Source organism: Nicotiana attenuata, unplaced genomic scaffold (assembly GCF_001879085.1).
Source record: "Nicotiana attenuata strain UT unplaced genomic scaffold, NIATTr2, whole genome shotgun sequence".
In the NCBI taxonomy this organism is placed as follows: Eukaryota; Viridiplantae; Streptophyta; class Magnoliopsida; order Solanales; family Solanaceae; genus Nicotiana; species Nicotiana attenuata.
Window position 1 is genome coordinate 368,271 of NW_017670940.1, and position 15,618 is coordinate 383,888.

Consider the following 15,618-nt stretch of genomic DNA (forward strand, 5'->3'; position numbering starts at 1 on the left):
AGCCAAGTCTTCTCTTATTGCTACTATGGTGTTCTTGTAACCATTATAGTGCATCAAAGGACTTATTCTATTTGCAAGTTCTGTCTGGTTCATGCTTAACCTTACTTAGATCTTCTTTTAGGACTCTTATCTGCTTAGCCCTTTTGTACAACTCATCCTTCAATTTTCCTAGATTTTCTTCTAAGGTGAGGTGTATGTGATCAGTTTTCTTTTTACATGTTCCTAATTTTAGTTTTAAATTTTTCAGATCTAAGCTCTAACACACTGGTGTCATGTTCAAGAACCTGATTCTTCAACTCGGTATTTTTACTATCACTTTCACTAGCCTTGAGTTCCAGATTTTTGCACTTAGCTTTCAAGATTACACATTCCTTAGACAGCTGTTCCTTTTTATTGTTTATGACCTCAGACTCATCAATGAAATCTAGCAGTAACTCAGATAGTCTTTCTTTAGATAAAAATTTAATCTTGTCTTTGAGATGAATCACACTTACCTCTGGTTCATCATCTGATTCTCCAATGGCCAAAAGTGCTTGTTTATCTCCATCTTGATCTTCTGAATCCTTATTTGAGCTTTCTTCCCAAGCAGCAACCATAGCCTTTGTTGATCCTTTGTTCTTCTTGGGATGAACTTGTGCCTTCTTCCTGTTTCTTCGTTTAGCCCTTTATTTCTTCCATTCAGTTTCTCATTGAGGATAATTTTTGATCATGTGGTCAGTCTTACCATATTTGTAAGAGCCCTCGTTGGTATGCTTTTCAGGGACCCTTGGCTTGTTGTAAGTTGCACCTCTTGAAGAACCCTTTCCTCTCATTAGATACTTCTTGAAGTCCCTCGTGATCATAGCCATTTCATCTTCCTCTAGATCTGCACCTTCAGCGATTCTGAGAGCTAGGCTTTTTTCCTTCTTGGGAGCATCCATCTTCATGGTTTTCCTTCTCGGTTCATAGGCAGTGATATTTCCAATTAACTCGTCCAACTTGAGAGTGGCAATGTTCTTTGATTCCTGAATATCAGTGATTTTGCTTTCCCAAGTAACTGGCAAAACCCTTGTCAGAATTTTCTCAACCTTGTCTTCTTCAAGGATAATCCTTCCAAGAGACTTAAGTTCATTTGTTAGTGTTGTGAACCTCGTATACATCTCTTAGATGGTTTCTCCTTCCTTCATGGTGAAATTCTCATATTGAGAATACAGCAGTGTTCCTCTTGATCTCTTCACTTGAGGAGTTCCTTCATGAGCCACTTGTAAAGTGTCCCAAATTTCCTTAGCAGTAGTACAACTTTGAATTCTGATGTACTCATCTCGACCAAGTCCACACACAAGCCATTTCTTGGCCTTAGCATTCTTTTCCCACTTCTTCAAGTCCTCAGCAGTGCAGTCAGCTCTAGTCTTTGGCACATCCACTCCTTCAGCATTTTTCTTCATGGTAGCTAGGGGACCATCAGTAACAATGTCCCAGAGTTCATAGTCCTCTCCGATGATGTGATCTCTCATCCTGTTTATCCACCAGGAGTATTACTGGCCGTTAAAGAGTGGAGGTCTAGCAGTGGATTGTCCTTTCTAGTTTCCAGGTGGTGCACTCATCTTGATCTGTTCCTAAGGTGTTAGCCTCTTCAAGGATAACCTGCTCTGATACCAATTAATGTTTTATACTTCAATACCACACAAGAGGGGGGTGATTTGTGTGGTGCCCAATTTTTCGCTTAACCTGATTATAGAAAGACCTGGTTCTTCTATATGTTCCAACTACTACTGTTGCAAAATAATAAGTACAGAAATTAAAGAACACATAGATTTTACGTGGAAAACACATGGCTCAAAAGATGAAAAAACCATGACCTACTTTCCAGTAGGATTTTCCCAAACTCTCTACTAAAATTACTGAGCCAAAAACTATATTTACAAAACTCTTTTGTAAACCTAGGATTAACTCTAATCCCGTTGTAGCACACAGCCCCAACTGTTGCGACAACTTCAAGTTAACTCTAACTTGAAAATTCTGAGTACCTAATACAATTGCTTCTAGATAAAGTTGAAAGGTACAATATAAAAACACCTACTACAATTGAACTAGAATAAAAGAAAGACATTTGAAACTGGTTCTTCTATCTGGTTCAAGTAGCTTCAGATTTGCACGCTTGAATCACACACAAATTGCTTGCAAAATTGTCTTGCTATTTTGCTCTCAATTCACGTTTAACTTCTGCTTATGTGCGTTACCTGTAAAAGAGAACAACACTGATATTTATGGAGTTAGTAAATAGAGATTGACTAGAATTCTGATGCTACTCTTCCTTGGTGGAAGAGTTCTAGTTGATCTCAACCTCTAACTCTATCCTTTTCTTAAACTGTGTTCTCTTTGAGTAAGGAGTCTTTCTCCTTATCCAATATGCAACCTTTTCGATCAAGAGCAAGAGATATCACTTCTGGTAAGTTAGGTTTATCTCCTTCACGTGCATCTCACATGCTTGAGTTGACCATATCTGTGCTTCACTGGGATGGACCTGGTTCATGTCTGAGTTCCTTTGCCAATCTTCAAAACTCTCCTTTACTTGGGCCAACAATGTTGGACATTTAGCACAGTAATTTTTTAATTTATTTACTGTTTGATCAAGACTAATATAGAATGTACCATTCAATATGGAGTAAGCTTTATTTTTCATAATCGATTTTTATATTCTAGTACTATATACAATTAAAAAATAAAAAATGAGTCAAGCGTGACAACTAAGAACGACAAGCCTCTCCAAACGCACACTTGCATCATCGTTTATATTATACATTATCTAGGGTCCTTCTGAAGAATTACGTATGTAAACATAATATAAAAATGTCTTGTAGCTGATTCTTTAATCGAATCAAATCAAGCCAAATCTTTATTAGCAAACCAAATAAAGGTTTCCTCTCTTTTAAGCCATTTACACAGTGCAGGTTGGATTACATTGAATTATGATTCACGAGACTAGTTGATAGCCCATCTTCCGCTCCTAACCCATATTAAAAAGAGTTTTTTATGATTATTTTATTGTTTGAGATGAGCAATGAAAGTAACCACGTATGGAAGCCAATTATATCAAACATTTGTTTCTCTGTTTTTGTTCTTTTGGAATTGGAACTGTGTTCATTTTGAATTTCTAATCTTAAAACTTTGAGAATTTGGTAATTCTGGTAATGTTCATTTAATCACTTTGAACAATAAAATGTTTGAATTTGTATTGGGAAACAAAAGGTAGCCAGATTCGTTGAAGTGTTGGAAAAAGATTGAATTCATTATGTCCCAAAAATTCCACATACGAATTTCTTGCTATGGAAATGGAGCACTTTTTCCAGATACAGAGAATGATTCTGATTTCACAGATTCATAGTTGAAGAATATACAAAAAGTTACCCAAAAAATTCAAAAAAAAAAAAGTTCCCGTTCTCTATTTACAAACAACTCGGAACTATTCAATTTCCCAGTCTTAAGCTTGTTCTGTCCTTTTTTATGTGGACTTCAAATCGATACTCAGTATAAACGGATGTTGCAATAGTTGCTGAGCGCTCCACCTTTTACTGGACTCTTTCTGTAAACAACACTCGATAAAATCTTTGAAATTTCCCGACGTCCCTTCCGGCAAACTGGGCGGCTCACCGAAGCATATGGCGCACATTAGTGTAGCCCAGTCCGGTCTCTGTCCAGGTGGCAAGAACGGAAAGTGACCCATATATAGTTCCATTAAAGTCAAGCCCAAACTCCAAATATCCGCTGCGTAACCGTTGTAGTTAACTCCATATGTGTCTGGATCAAACCTTTCTGGGCTCATATAAGCGCAAGTTCCAACGTACGAATTGCAAGGATCTAAAGTCCTGCACATGATTTTACTCACTCCGAAATCAGCGATTTTTACTTCCATCTCGCGATTTACTAGAAGGTTCGAAGGTTTTAAATCTCTGTGAATGATTTTGTGATTGTGTAAGTAGTCGAGTCCGCTAAGTACTTGCTTAGCAATTTTTGCTAAGCTGAGTTCAGTGAAAGTTGCGTGTGATTTTAAAAGACTTTCGAGTGTGCCGGAGTTCATGTATTCCATGAGGATACCGATGTCGCCGCCGGGCATGTCGATAACACCGTGGCACTTGATGATGTAAGGAGAATCCGTCCGCCGAAGGATGGAGATTTCACGGAGGACTTGACGGCGAATCTCGGGATCACTATCGCCGTGAACGACTTTGAGAGCGTAGATTGCGGAAGTACGCTTATGGCGGACTTTGTACACAGTTCCGCCATTTCCGTGACCGAGAACCTTAAGCTTTTCGAGTTCCGATATGGAGATAGTAGTGGTGGGAGCAGTTGTGGTGGTGGTGTTAGCGGCGGAGTTGGTGGTGGAGATGGAAGAAGGAGGGAGGGGTAAGGGGAAACGAGGGCGGCGTTCGGAGGGTTCCGGCAAGGGAAGTCGGAGATTGAGCTGTCGACGTTCTCGTACTAAGGCCATGTGGTGAGTGAATCGGGTCGGGTCCGTTTGGATTTGTTGGAATGGAATGGATTCTTCTCCTCTTCAGTGAAATTTGTGTTTATATAAGTGGGGAGGAGAAAGCACGTGGGAATAGTGGGGACAGACATAGCCACCCCACCATGTTAGGAAGGAGAGAGGATATGGGGTAGGAAGGTGTGCGGATAAATGTTGTAGATGAAATTTCATGAACCTTTACGTTAAAGGTTTTTGGCCATTTTCACGGTTTTCTTCTTTTTCTAATCTAAAGTGGTGAACTGAGCTGGAAAATTAATCCACATGTGATCTAATTAAGTAGGACGAAACAATCTAACATAAAACCAAGAGAAAATAATGTTGGTGAACAAGGAAATTCAAATTTTCGCCCATTGAAATAATTAATTCTAAGTGCCATTTGTTGGCCAGCCTTCCATTTTCTTAAATCCAAAAATAGCATGAAGTAAAACTATTTTACTAGACTAACTGAAGAATTACAATGTTTCATACTGTATAGGTCTAAATATAGCGACTCGGCGGTAATGGAAAAATAAGACAAAGGACGGGGTCGACTATGGTATAACAACTGAGGGTTGCTCTCAAGACGGCTGATGTCAAAGACGGGCAGTTGAGATGAGGAAATAACGGTAGCATAGGTTCAGATATGGACACAAGGAATATTCCTTTGGATATTCCTTGTCTTGTACTTTTTAGGGTTTTTAGGAAATATCCCTTATAAATAGGAAGAGATAGAGAACAAAAAGGGGATCTCCACCTTATGAGAAAGAAGACTTTGTAAAAGATTGACCTGAAAGAATATACTAAAGTTGTCATATTCGTTGATTGCATTATTGAGCATACATTTTTGCACAAGATCCAAAGATTCCTCAACCCCCTTGTATTTCCCTTCTTTCCACGCTGTTGTCCGGGGAAAGAGTCATCCGAATCTTACAATAATTGGGTAGTAAATTCCTTTTTGTTATGCTAGTCGCATTTATTTATATTTATTGTGCATTCATGTTGTTGCATTTATGAGCATTTAATCAGCTCAAACACATTAGCTATCGTCGTTCATCTTGCCTACTTATCTAACATTTGGTCTAGATTTTATTATTTTTAACTAAGATTCACCCCTCTTCTCATCATTAATTGGTTTAATCAAAAAGCTTATCACTTTTTGGTCAAACAAATACTTACTATTTAATCTATTTTTGGAAGGAACTCTTGTGCTGCGTACTAGGAATGTATGATATGTTTAATAAGAATTTCCCTCTTTCTGTGTTCTAGGAGTAGCTTGTCGTCATAAAAATTAGGTAGTACATTTTATTTAGGGGTGGCAAATGGGCGGGTTGGGTTGAATTTGGGCGGGTCAAGATGGGTTAGGTCAATAAATGGGTCATTGCCCAACCCAGCCCAAAGTGTATTTGGGTTAAGATGGGCTGGGTCAAGATGGGCTAAACAATGCGTCATAACCCAACCCGCCCAACTTGACCCATGTTTTAGAACCATACTCATATTGCAAAAAAAAAAAACCTTTTACCTTAAAATATGTAAGTTGACAAATATTTTATGGGTGGGGTTGGGTGGGTGGCGCAGAAAAACAAAAAAACAGAAAATTGAAAATCAAAAAAAAAAACGAGTAAAATTTTCTTTGGGGGGAATTTTGCGCGCGCTGGGGTGGGGGGGGGGGGTAAGGGGTAGGATGGGTGGGTGGTGTAGATAAACAAAAGAATAAAAAATTAAAAATACAAAAAAAATAAAAAAATTGGGGCAACTAAGTAAATTTCTAGATAAGTTGGGTTGAGATCCTTTGTTTTGGGTTAGTTTCATGGGTTGTATTTGGGCTGTTAAATGGGTCAGAATGGGCTATAAAAAATAATGGGTTAACTTGGACTCAACCCAAATTGATCCATGAGCTAAAATGTTTGTAGCCCAACCCATTAATCTCTAGGCTAGTTGAGCGGGTTAGATGGGTTTGGGCTCAAATTGCCACCCCTAGTTTTATTAATATCAGAAAGAGAAAATATATAGTGCTAATAGAGTTCAGAGCATACGCATCAAAACAATATTATTAAAGCATTAATTTTGGGGCAAATTTCTTGAACTTTTATAGAATTTACATGGTTAGAATTCAACAAAAACTATTTACAAATCATAGTTTTATAATCAATAGTATTTTAAATGTTTAAATAGCACTAAATAACGATTAGATTCTCCGAACGAATAGCAAAGCCATCTTAGGCTAAGGGGTGTCAATTTGATGCCTCTTCGCTGAAAAATTATGCCATATAGTTAAGTCAAAATTTTAAAATTATGTGTATATACATAGATTTCAAATTTTTTAATTTTTTTTTCATATGTTTACCTCTTTATATTTTAACGGTATTTAATAAAATTTCTAATTTAGTTATTGCTCCAAAAACTAACATTATTAACAAATGCAACCAAAAATCATTACTCCACGAATGGTTGGGTGGCTTAGGAAGGAGAGAAGATAAGACATAAGAGAGAAAGTGGGCTGGGGTAGACCTTGATGAGATAAATCTTTACGCCAAGGTTTTGGCTCTTTCTTAAATTTCTTTTGTTTTTTCTCAGAGAAGTGGAGCAGTGAGTTGGACGAATTTATTACATGTGATTTAAATAGGATTAATATAGTAGTAAGAACAATCCAAATAGCCACCAAATTAATTCCAAACAAGTCACTTTTTCCTCTATTTTTTTGTGAACAAGGAAGTTTATTTTGTACACTCATTATGTGGCTAATCCTGTTCGAGCAAAAAATTGTTAAATCCTTTAGTTTAACTAATTAATAGAGAGATAGAAGGTAAATCTTAGCCAAACATAATTAACTCTATATCGAGTACAAAAATTGGAGATGGACAAACTGATTTAATATTTCTCAAGATGATTATCATACATCAAGTGGGAATGATAAGCTTACATCTATAGCGGGTTTACACCCTAATCGAAAGTGCAATGAGGGAGAAGAAAGAAAGTTGTTGATGGCTAAGAGATTTCCCCTTGTTGGTTCTATCACGATGACTATCAAATGTTGTAGCCAGATCCCTCCTCTTTTGTAATGGTCTTCTACCTCTCTCTATATATACTAACAATTTTCCCTTTTATCCAAGGGTCTTTGACCGGCGGGCTTTCTCATGACTGAGTCCTTCATTACTTACCCAAGACATTACACTTGTTTTGCGATGTAAGCTTTCTAACGGCTTGACCTCGGCAAGGACCATGGTACTCGTCGCCATTACGCCTCGTGGGCACGACCATGGCGAGGTCGACCTTTTACCGTCTCCGTTAACAATAACCATCTGGTGGTCAGATTTTGACCGTACAAATCCAACATAAGAGTGGCTTCTTGGCTTCATTTATTTGACCCAACAATTGCATAATGTATATGTTCACGCTAACTTATTTTCTAGTCGCAACCAAGAAGAGAACAAACTGAAGAATATTTATGTTTGCTACGATTTAACCTTCTTTAAAAATAATTTATGTTGTGGCTAATTAAAATTAAATTTTCTCGTTATTTTGACGATAATTGTGTTTTCTTAGTGGATTTATGATGTAGCTTATCCGCACAAATGATATCTATCTATCCAGAAAGAACAATGGGTTAACTTAAGGATCATAACATTTAATTGTTTTATGTGAATCTTAACATTGATTTCTCATTTTTATGAAATGTTACATATATTTACACTTTTTAAACTATTTAAAAGTAAGAGTTAATTGCTCAGATCACTCAAATTTGAGTAATTGAAGCTAATTAGATTAAGTAAAGTGACTTTTATAAAACAAAAAAGAGATAGATGTTCATTGAAGCTAATCAGGTGAAGTAAAGTGATTTTTGAAAGACAAATAGAAGAAATTGATGGCCAAATATTATTCAAAGTTGATTGACCGTCGAGCAGTCAACTCGTAAAAGTAGGTACAATCACAGTGTCATAGTAAAAATATTGTATAAACTTCTTGAAATAATTGAAGTTAAAAAAGTTATGTAACATTTTAAACAGTAATATATATGTCTTGTTAAATGGGAGAAACGCTGTAAACAAACAAGAAATCTTTTTCTTTTGGCTGAATTACTTGATGTACATTTAATTGCTAATTTTGTGTTGCATATGGTTTTTGGTTACGTGCATGATGATAGTCTATAATTACGTATTTTATTCGCTTATTACACTCAAATTTATTGCACTTTCATTGAGTTTGAGCTTTAATCGCTAGTGTATTGCACTAATTGTGTGTTTTATGCTTTGCAGGAGTGATTCCGAGCTATGTAGAGGTTATGGAATGAATTCAAATGATTTGGAGCTTTGAAGTCTGAGTAAAAGCCCAAGGAATTAAGCCGGGATCGTGTTCGGGGATCAACGGATTATAGTTAAGAACAAACGAAGAATCGAGTAGACATATTGTGCACTATCTAGTAAAATGCACACAACTTTTTGCTCAGAACTCCATTTGGGATCCTCAATATATGGTTAAAAAGCTAACTCAAAGGGATACAACTTTCATGTTTCACGTTTTTCCAAATTCCCAACAGAACAGGGTGAAAAGTGCGCGTCAAGTGCGCGGCCGCGCTCGTCAGGCAGAATCATAGTGGATATGCGCGGTCCAAGCGCGGCCGCGCACGTCCTGTCCGGAAAATGTGTCCTTTTTCGCGTAGGAGAAGGTATAATTGTTTGGGCCCAACCCTACTTGGTATATATACATGAAAAAACGGTATTTTGAGGAGGTTGGACAGATTTGAGACACAGATTCGACCTAAGGAGGCAGAGACACAATAGGAGCAAGGCGGGGAATTCTTCTACTAGTTTTTCCTTCCTCTTCCTATTTTTCATTGTTGGTTATGACTTTTAGTATTGTAGTTTTACATACTATTATGAATAGCTAATTTGTTATCTAGAGTTTTGATGGAACTTTTTGAAGGATAAATTCTTGTTATGTTTTTATATAATTGAGCCGTAGTATTTTCTCTATTTGTTCAACTATATAATTCTTGTGGTTGATTGAAGGTACCTCAATTAGCTGTGCCTATTTAGTATGTATTACTCAGGAGAGAGTGCATATTTAGGTAGTTGTTGAACAACATCACTCCCGACGTATGTGAGGAATCATAACCAAGGGTTTAAAGGTGGGATTAGGGATAACGAAACCTTGGGTGCGATCTAAGTGAGCTGTAATTAAAGCCAGCTAGCGTAACTCAGGAGAGTATGTCTAATAAATTATCGTAATTACTCGGGAGAGAATTACCACACGCAGAGCGCTCATGATCAGTAGAGAATACTTAGGCGAAATTATAGAAGATATAGCGGGAAGGATTCCGACAATGGGGAAATCATAACTCTAGATCTCTTTAATCTTTTCTCCAACCTGTAGTATCTTTAGTGTTAATTTATTATTTTAATTTGTTAGTTAGTTAGTTAAACACAAGAATCTTAATATCTATAAGTTAGGAATTGTTCAAGCTTGTATTCTTGGTGATAGTGAACAACTGTAGCTAAGCCTTAGTTCTCTGTGGGATTCTACTCCGGACTTGTAAACCGGATTATATTTGCAACGACCGCTTTGTCCTTTTTATAAGGCATAGTTGGGCGTGATGAAATTTTGGCGCCGTTGCCGGGGAACTAACGGTGTAGCTGTAGGTGTACATATTTCTAGGTTGCAAGTTTGAACTGTTATTTTTGTTTTCGTGTATTTGATTATTTATTTATTTTTAATTTTTTTATTTTTGATTTGAGAGACATGGCATCTTGGAATTATGAGAATTTTGATGTTGATAATTCTACTTTTGATCCTCGTTATGCATATTGTGGAGGAAACCACGCAGGGAAAAATTATCAAAATATTTCCGAGAGCGAGTTATGTGTACCAACTCAATCTTATGTGTGGAATGTGTGTGATATGTGTGATGGTCAAGATGGTCACTTTCATGGTTGTGTTTATATTTCTTATCTTCCCCCAACCCCTTACTTTGATGGTTCTTCTTTTTTTGTGAAGTTAATAGGAACAAAGAACCCAGGTATGAGGACCTGAAAGAGATCGAGGATATGCTAAAGTGTCTTATGGAACAATATGATGAGATATAACTGCGGGTACAAAGGCAAGGGGCAACTGTTCACAACTTGGAGGCTCAAGCGAATAAATTAATTGAACCTTGTAAGGCGCAACAAGTTGACATTGTGGTTAGTAGCCAATATGAGTATGAATTGGCTGCAGAAATTGCCATTATACTAGAGGATTTAAAAAAATACGAGGATGAGCTAGAGGAGAAGGCCAGAGTAGAACACCAACAATCAATCGAACTAGATTTTGAGGATGCCAATGTCGTAGAAGAGATACTAGAGTCAACCAAGGATATTGAGGATACATATTTAGTTGACTCTAGTGTCATTAGTGTTAAGGATGTTGACAATCCCAATGTTTGTGTAGTTGAGCGCATTGGTCCACACTCCAAGTATTTTTCCACATTGTGTATGGACAATGATATGAAAATAGAGTCGTCCGAGCCACTTGAGGAGTCAAGGAGTAAGGAACAAGATGCCTACATTCTGGAATTCTTCGTGCCAGAAAGTCGGGAATACACATCTCATCCAAAGGCCAAGAAGTGCAGAATACTATATTATTTTATTGGGCCAGTTAGATTCATTCTACCATCCCAGGAGCATGATCACAGAGCAGAATCAAAACTCGGGGTTCAATTCATAAGTTCGAAGTGGAGGCAAAAAGTGATTCACGTCGTGCCGCGACGTTAAATCAAGCGCTTGTCGGGAGGCAACCCAGCTTTACTACTTTTTTATTATTATTATTATTATTATTTTATTATATTATTATTGTAGTGTCGATTTTTAATTTTCTAGGAGCATGGAAAATAAAGCTATTGGAAAGATGTAACAGCAAACCAGATGGTTGGAACAAAGTGTGAGGTACCCGCACGAAGGAGCAGGCCTGGGAGAAGTCTGAGTACCCCATGAGATGCTAGTGCTTTGGCCTTTGGCCTACCAGGGAGTTTCGTTTACCCTCTTGTATGTATGGGTGTGCATTGGGGACAATGCATAATTTTAAGTGTGGGGTTAGGAGATTGTCTGGGTGACTTCCTATGCTATTTTAGTTATGTTAGTTTAATTGAATATTTTTTTTTAAAATAGAAAAGATTGGACTTTTCCCGACGATGGATCTATTAGACAATTTTCTTGAGGGATTTAAGTCTAAAGAAAAAAAAAATTGTTAGGTAGTGTAGCAATTCCCCTTTGGTTTTTCTTTGTGCCGCGGTTCTTTTCCAAGGGTTTTATTTGAACCGGGTGTAGTTAGTCTTTTTTTTAGGAATAGGAGCCATTGTGTTGTGTTTTGAAATGAAGCAATATCTCTTGACTTTGTTATGCCTTGAGAATAGTGAGTACTTTGGTTGTGACGCTTAGGCTCAATTTTTGACTCTTGTATAAGTACCTTAAATTGTATGATTTTAACTTTGCTTAACTGCTTTGACTAGAGTGTCTTGATGAATCCAATCCTGAGTGAGTTATGTGCCATGTGTGTGTGAGGTTTGGGTGTTATTCTGTGCATTGCATTTGATGCCTAGAACTTGCCTTGTGTGTTTGCAAAGTGAAATAGTAGTTTTGTTCAGTCTTGGAAGTGATATAGGCGTTTCTTTGTTGAGCCAGATATGTATGTTTTACCAGCCTAATTGTTATGTATCGTAGTTAACCCCTTTGAGCCCGTAATCCTGTTTCTTTGGCAACCACATTACAAGCCTTACCCATTTGTTTGAATTAACCATCTATTTGAACCATTGTAACCTCTCATGAGCACTTGAATTGTTTATGAGCTGTGTAAAAGTTAAAGTGTGGGGTGGCTGGTTTGGCTTTTGAGTGGAACTAATGAAATAAGGAGAAAGGTGCACTATTTTAAACAAGTAAGAGCCACTTGAATTGAAAAAGAAAAAAAAATAGTTGGATTGTTGTGAAAAATATATATATATTCCTTGATAAGTGGTGACTTTGATGTAAGTGTGCTTAAAGAAGAATGGGCTGATATACATTGATGTGATGGTGGAGTTTGGTTTGACATAAGTATGGGTTTTGAATGTTAAAGTATATGTATTAAAGTGCTTAGGGAGGTGTAGTCACTCTTATATCCAAATGCATCCTACCCGTCCCGCAGCCTACATTACAACCAAATAAAGTCCTACTTGATCCTAAATTGAATGAGCTCGATTAGTAGAGTAATACACTACGGGCAAGCCTATGGTGCATCTTTTGTGGCATATGAATGTTATTTCTGAGAGTGAGTGAATTCTTTCTATCTTGAGTTCCTAAGTATTCTTAAATTTTATTGTGTGGAACTACTCTCTTTTGTTGTGTGAGGGCACTTGATTCATGAAGGAAAGGTAATGTCAGTGACCTCTATAGTAGAGTAAGTGGGTGAGTTGTGAATAATGCATGGGACTTGTGAGTCAAATCTTGAGGTGAAGATGTTACGCTTTTGTGCTTAGTCTATTTTAAATATTCTTGGTATGATGAGTTAGGAGAATTGTTTAAAAGGTCGTGTCTACATAAAGTGTAGTTTAATTGCTCGAGGACGAGCAATGATTTAAGTGTGGGGTGTTGATGATAGACTATAATTACGTATTTTAGTCGCTTATTACACTCAAATTTACTGCACTTTAATTGAGTTTGAGCTTTAATCGCTAGTGTATTGCACTAATTATGTGTTTTATGCTTTGCAGGAGTGATTTCGAGCTATGTAGAGGTTATAAAATAAATTCAAGTGATTTGGAGCTTTGAAGTCTGAGTAAAAGCCCAAGGAATTAAGCCGGGATCGTGTTTGGGGATCAACGGATGATAGTTAAGAACAAACGAAGAATCGAGTAGGCATATTGTGCACTGTCTAGTAAAATGCACATAACTTTTTACTCCGAACTCCATTTGGGCTCCACAATATATGGTTGGAACGCTAACTCAAAGGGCTACAACTTTTATATTTCACGTTTTTCCAAATTCCCAACAGAACAGGGTGAAAAGTGCGCGTCAAGTGCGCGTCCGTGCTCAGGCCACGCTCGTCAGGCAGAATCAAAGTGGATATGCACGGTCTGAGCGCGGTCCAAGCGCGGCCGCGCACGTCCTGTCCGGAAAATGTGTCCTTTTTAGCGTAGGAGAAGGTATAAATGTTTGGGCCCAACCCTACTTGGTATATATACATGGAAAAACGGTATTTTGAGGAGGTTGGACAGATTTGAGACACAGATTCGACCTAAGGAGGCAGAGACACAATAGGAGCAAGGCGGGAAATTCTTCTACGAGTTTTTCCTTCCTCTTCCTATTTTTTATTGTTGGTTATGACTTTTAGTATTGTAGTTTTACATACTATTATGGATAGCTAATTTGTTATCTAGGATTTTGATGGAACCTTTTGAAAGATAAATTCTTTGTTATGTTTTTATATAGTTGAGCCGTAGTATTTTCTCTATTTGTTCTACTATATTATTTTTGTAGTTGATTGAAAGGCCCTCAATTAGCTGTGCCTATTTAGTATGTATTACTCGGAAGAAATTGCATATTTAGGTAGTTGTTGAACAACATCACTTCCAACGTATGTGAGGAATCAATAACCAAGGGTTTAAAGGTGAGATTAGGGATAACGAAATCTTGGGTGCGATCTAAGTGGGTTGTAATTAAAGCCAGCTAGCGTAACTCGGGAGAGTATGTCTAGTAAATTGTCGTAATTACTCGGGAGAGAATTACAACACGCAGAGCGCTCATGATCGGTAGAGAATACTTAGGCGAAATTATAGAAGACATAGCGGGAAAGATTCCGATAATGGGGAAATCATAACTCTAGACCTCCTTAATCTTTTTTCCAACCTGTAGTATCTTAGTGTTAATTTATTATGTTAATTTGTTAGTTAGTCAGTTAAACACAAGAATCTTAATATCTATAAGTTAGGAATTGTTCAAGCTTGTATTCTTGGTGATAGTGAACAACTATAGCTAAGCCTTAGTTCTATGTGGGATTCGACTTCAGACTTGTAAATCGGATTATATTTGCAACGACCACTTTGTCCTTTTTATAAGGCACAGTTGGGCGTGATCAATGCACGTTGCACTTATTCAATGCTTCAGTGCATTTTTCGAAAAATAGAAGTCCTTTGTGTTAGGATATACTATAAACCTTGCGTATTGTTATAGTATTCTTTATGGAATAATTATTTATTTATTTATTCAATTTAATAAAGTGTTATTTTAAATAGATCATGTTTTTGTTGTGTGTCTGTTGCTTATATAATAGATGATTAAGTGTATAGAGTTTAGCTTATACACGGAAGATTAAATCATCGGTCCTTATAAGTCATAAATTTTATGTTCACAATCTAATGATGGAATTGGACAAACCATCAGAATGGTTGTAGCACAAGATTAAATGTAATTTATCTTGATTATAGGATGGTTTAATTCCAACTTCTTGTGCTAGTACATTTGTATGTATTGAACGGATCAAGTAGAGATAAGTATTTTATACTGACTTAATAAAATAATTTCTCTAGTCCATTCAATGTACTTATACTCTTAACCTTGATATAATTATTATTAGTTGTGTGTGTCATTTATTGTTTTGATTTATTAAAAAGCGAGATTCTTTCGTGGGTCAATAAGCCTGGTAAATTGGACAATAGTGATATTCATTGGCGATAGAATCCATGTCTCGGTTTTTTGAGATTGATGATACTCCTTTATGAAAGCTTATAAGTTTTCATGTGTAAACCCGGCCAGTGAATTTTGTATCCAACACATGAAATAAGTTAAGCGAAAGTCTAAAGGAAGTAATCAATAAATTAAATTGTCAGTAATTTAATTTGATTGGTTAGTATCTGAATCTTAACATGGGGAGTTAATTAAGGTTTTATGGAAAAAATTCGAAATCGAACTAAGGAGTGCAATTATGAATTTTTAGTGGAATAAGTCGTAATTTATTATAGTGGAAATTAATTTCAGAGTTTCGAAATTAATATCATAATAGGAAGCCTTGTTAATTAAATTCTGTGGTCCATACTGTGCCTAAATAATAGGAAATAGTGGAAACTGTTACTTAGTGGGAAAGAAAACGTGGAAACCGTCCCTTAGTGGGAGAAGGAAACCTAACAGGTTTTG

At 36.8% G+C, this 15,618-nt stretch overlaps 1 protein-coding gene across 1 annotated transcript; it reads right to left on the reverse strand.

The window, feature by feature from the left end:
• Positions 1-3,241: 3,241 nt before the first annotated feature.
• On the reverse strand, positions 3,242-4,613 carry LOC109244661 (mitogen-activated protein kinase kinase 9). Its single transcript, XM_019411793.1, has one exon. It carries the CDS (start codon positions 4,466-4,468, stop codon positions 3,482-3,484), a length of 987 nt encoding a protein of 328 aa, XP_019267338.1. The 5' UTR covers positions 4,469-4,613; the 3' UTR covers positions 3,242-3,481.
• Between the last annotated feature and the right edge of the window lie 11,005 nt (positions 4,614-15,618).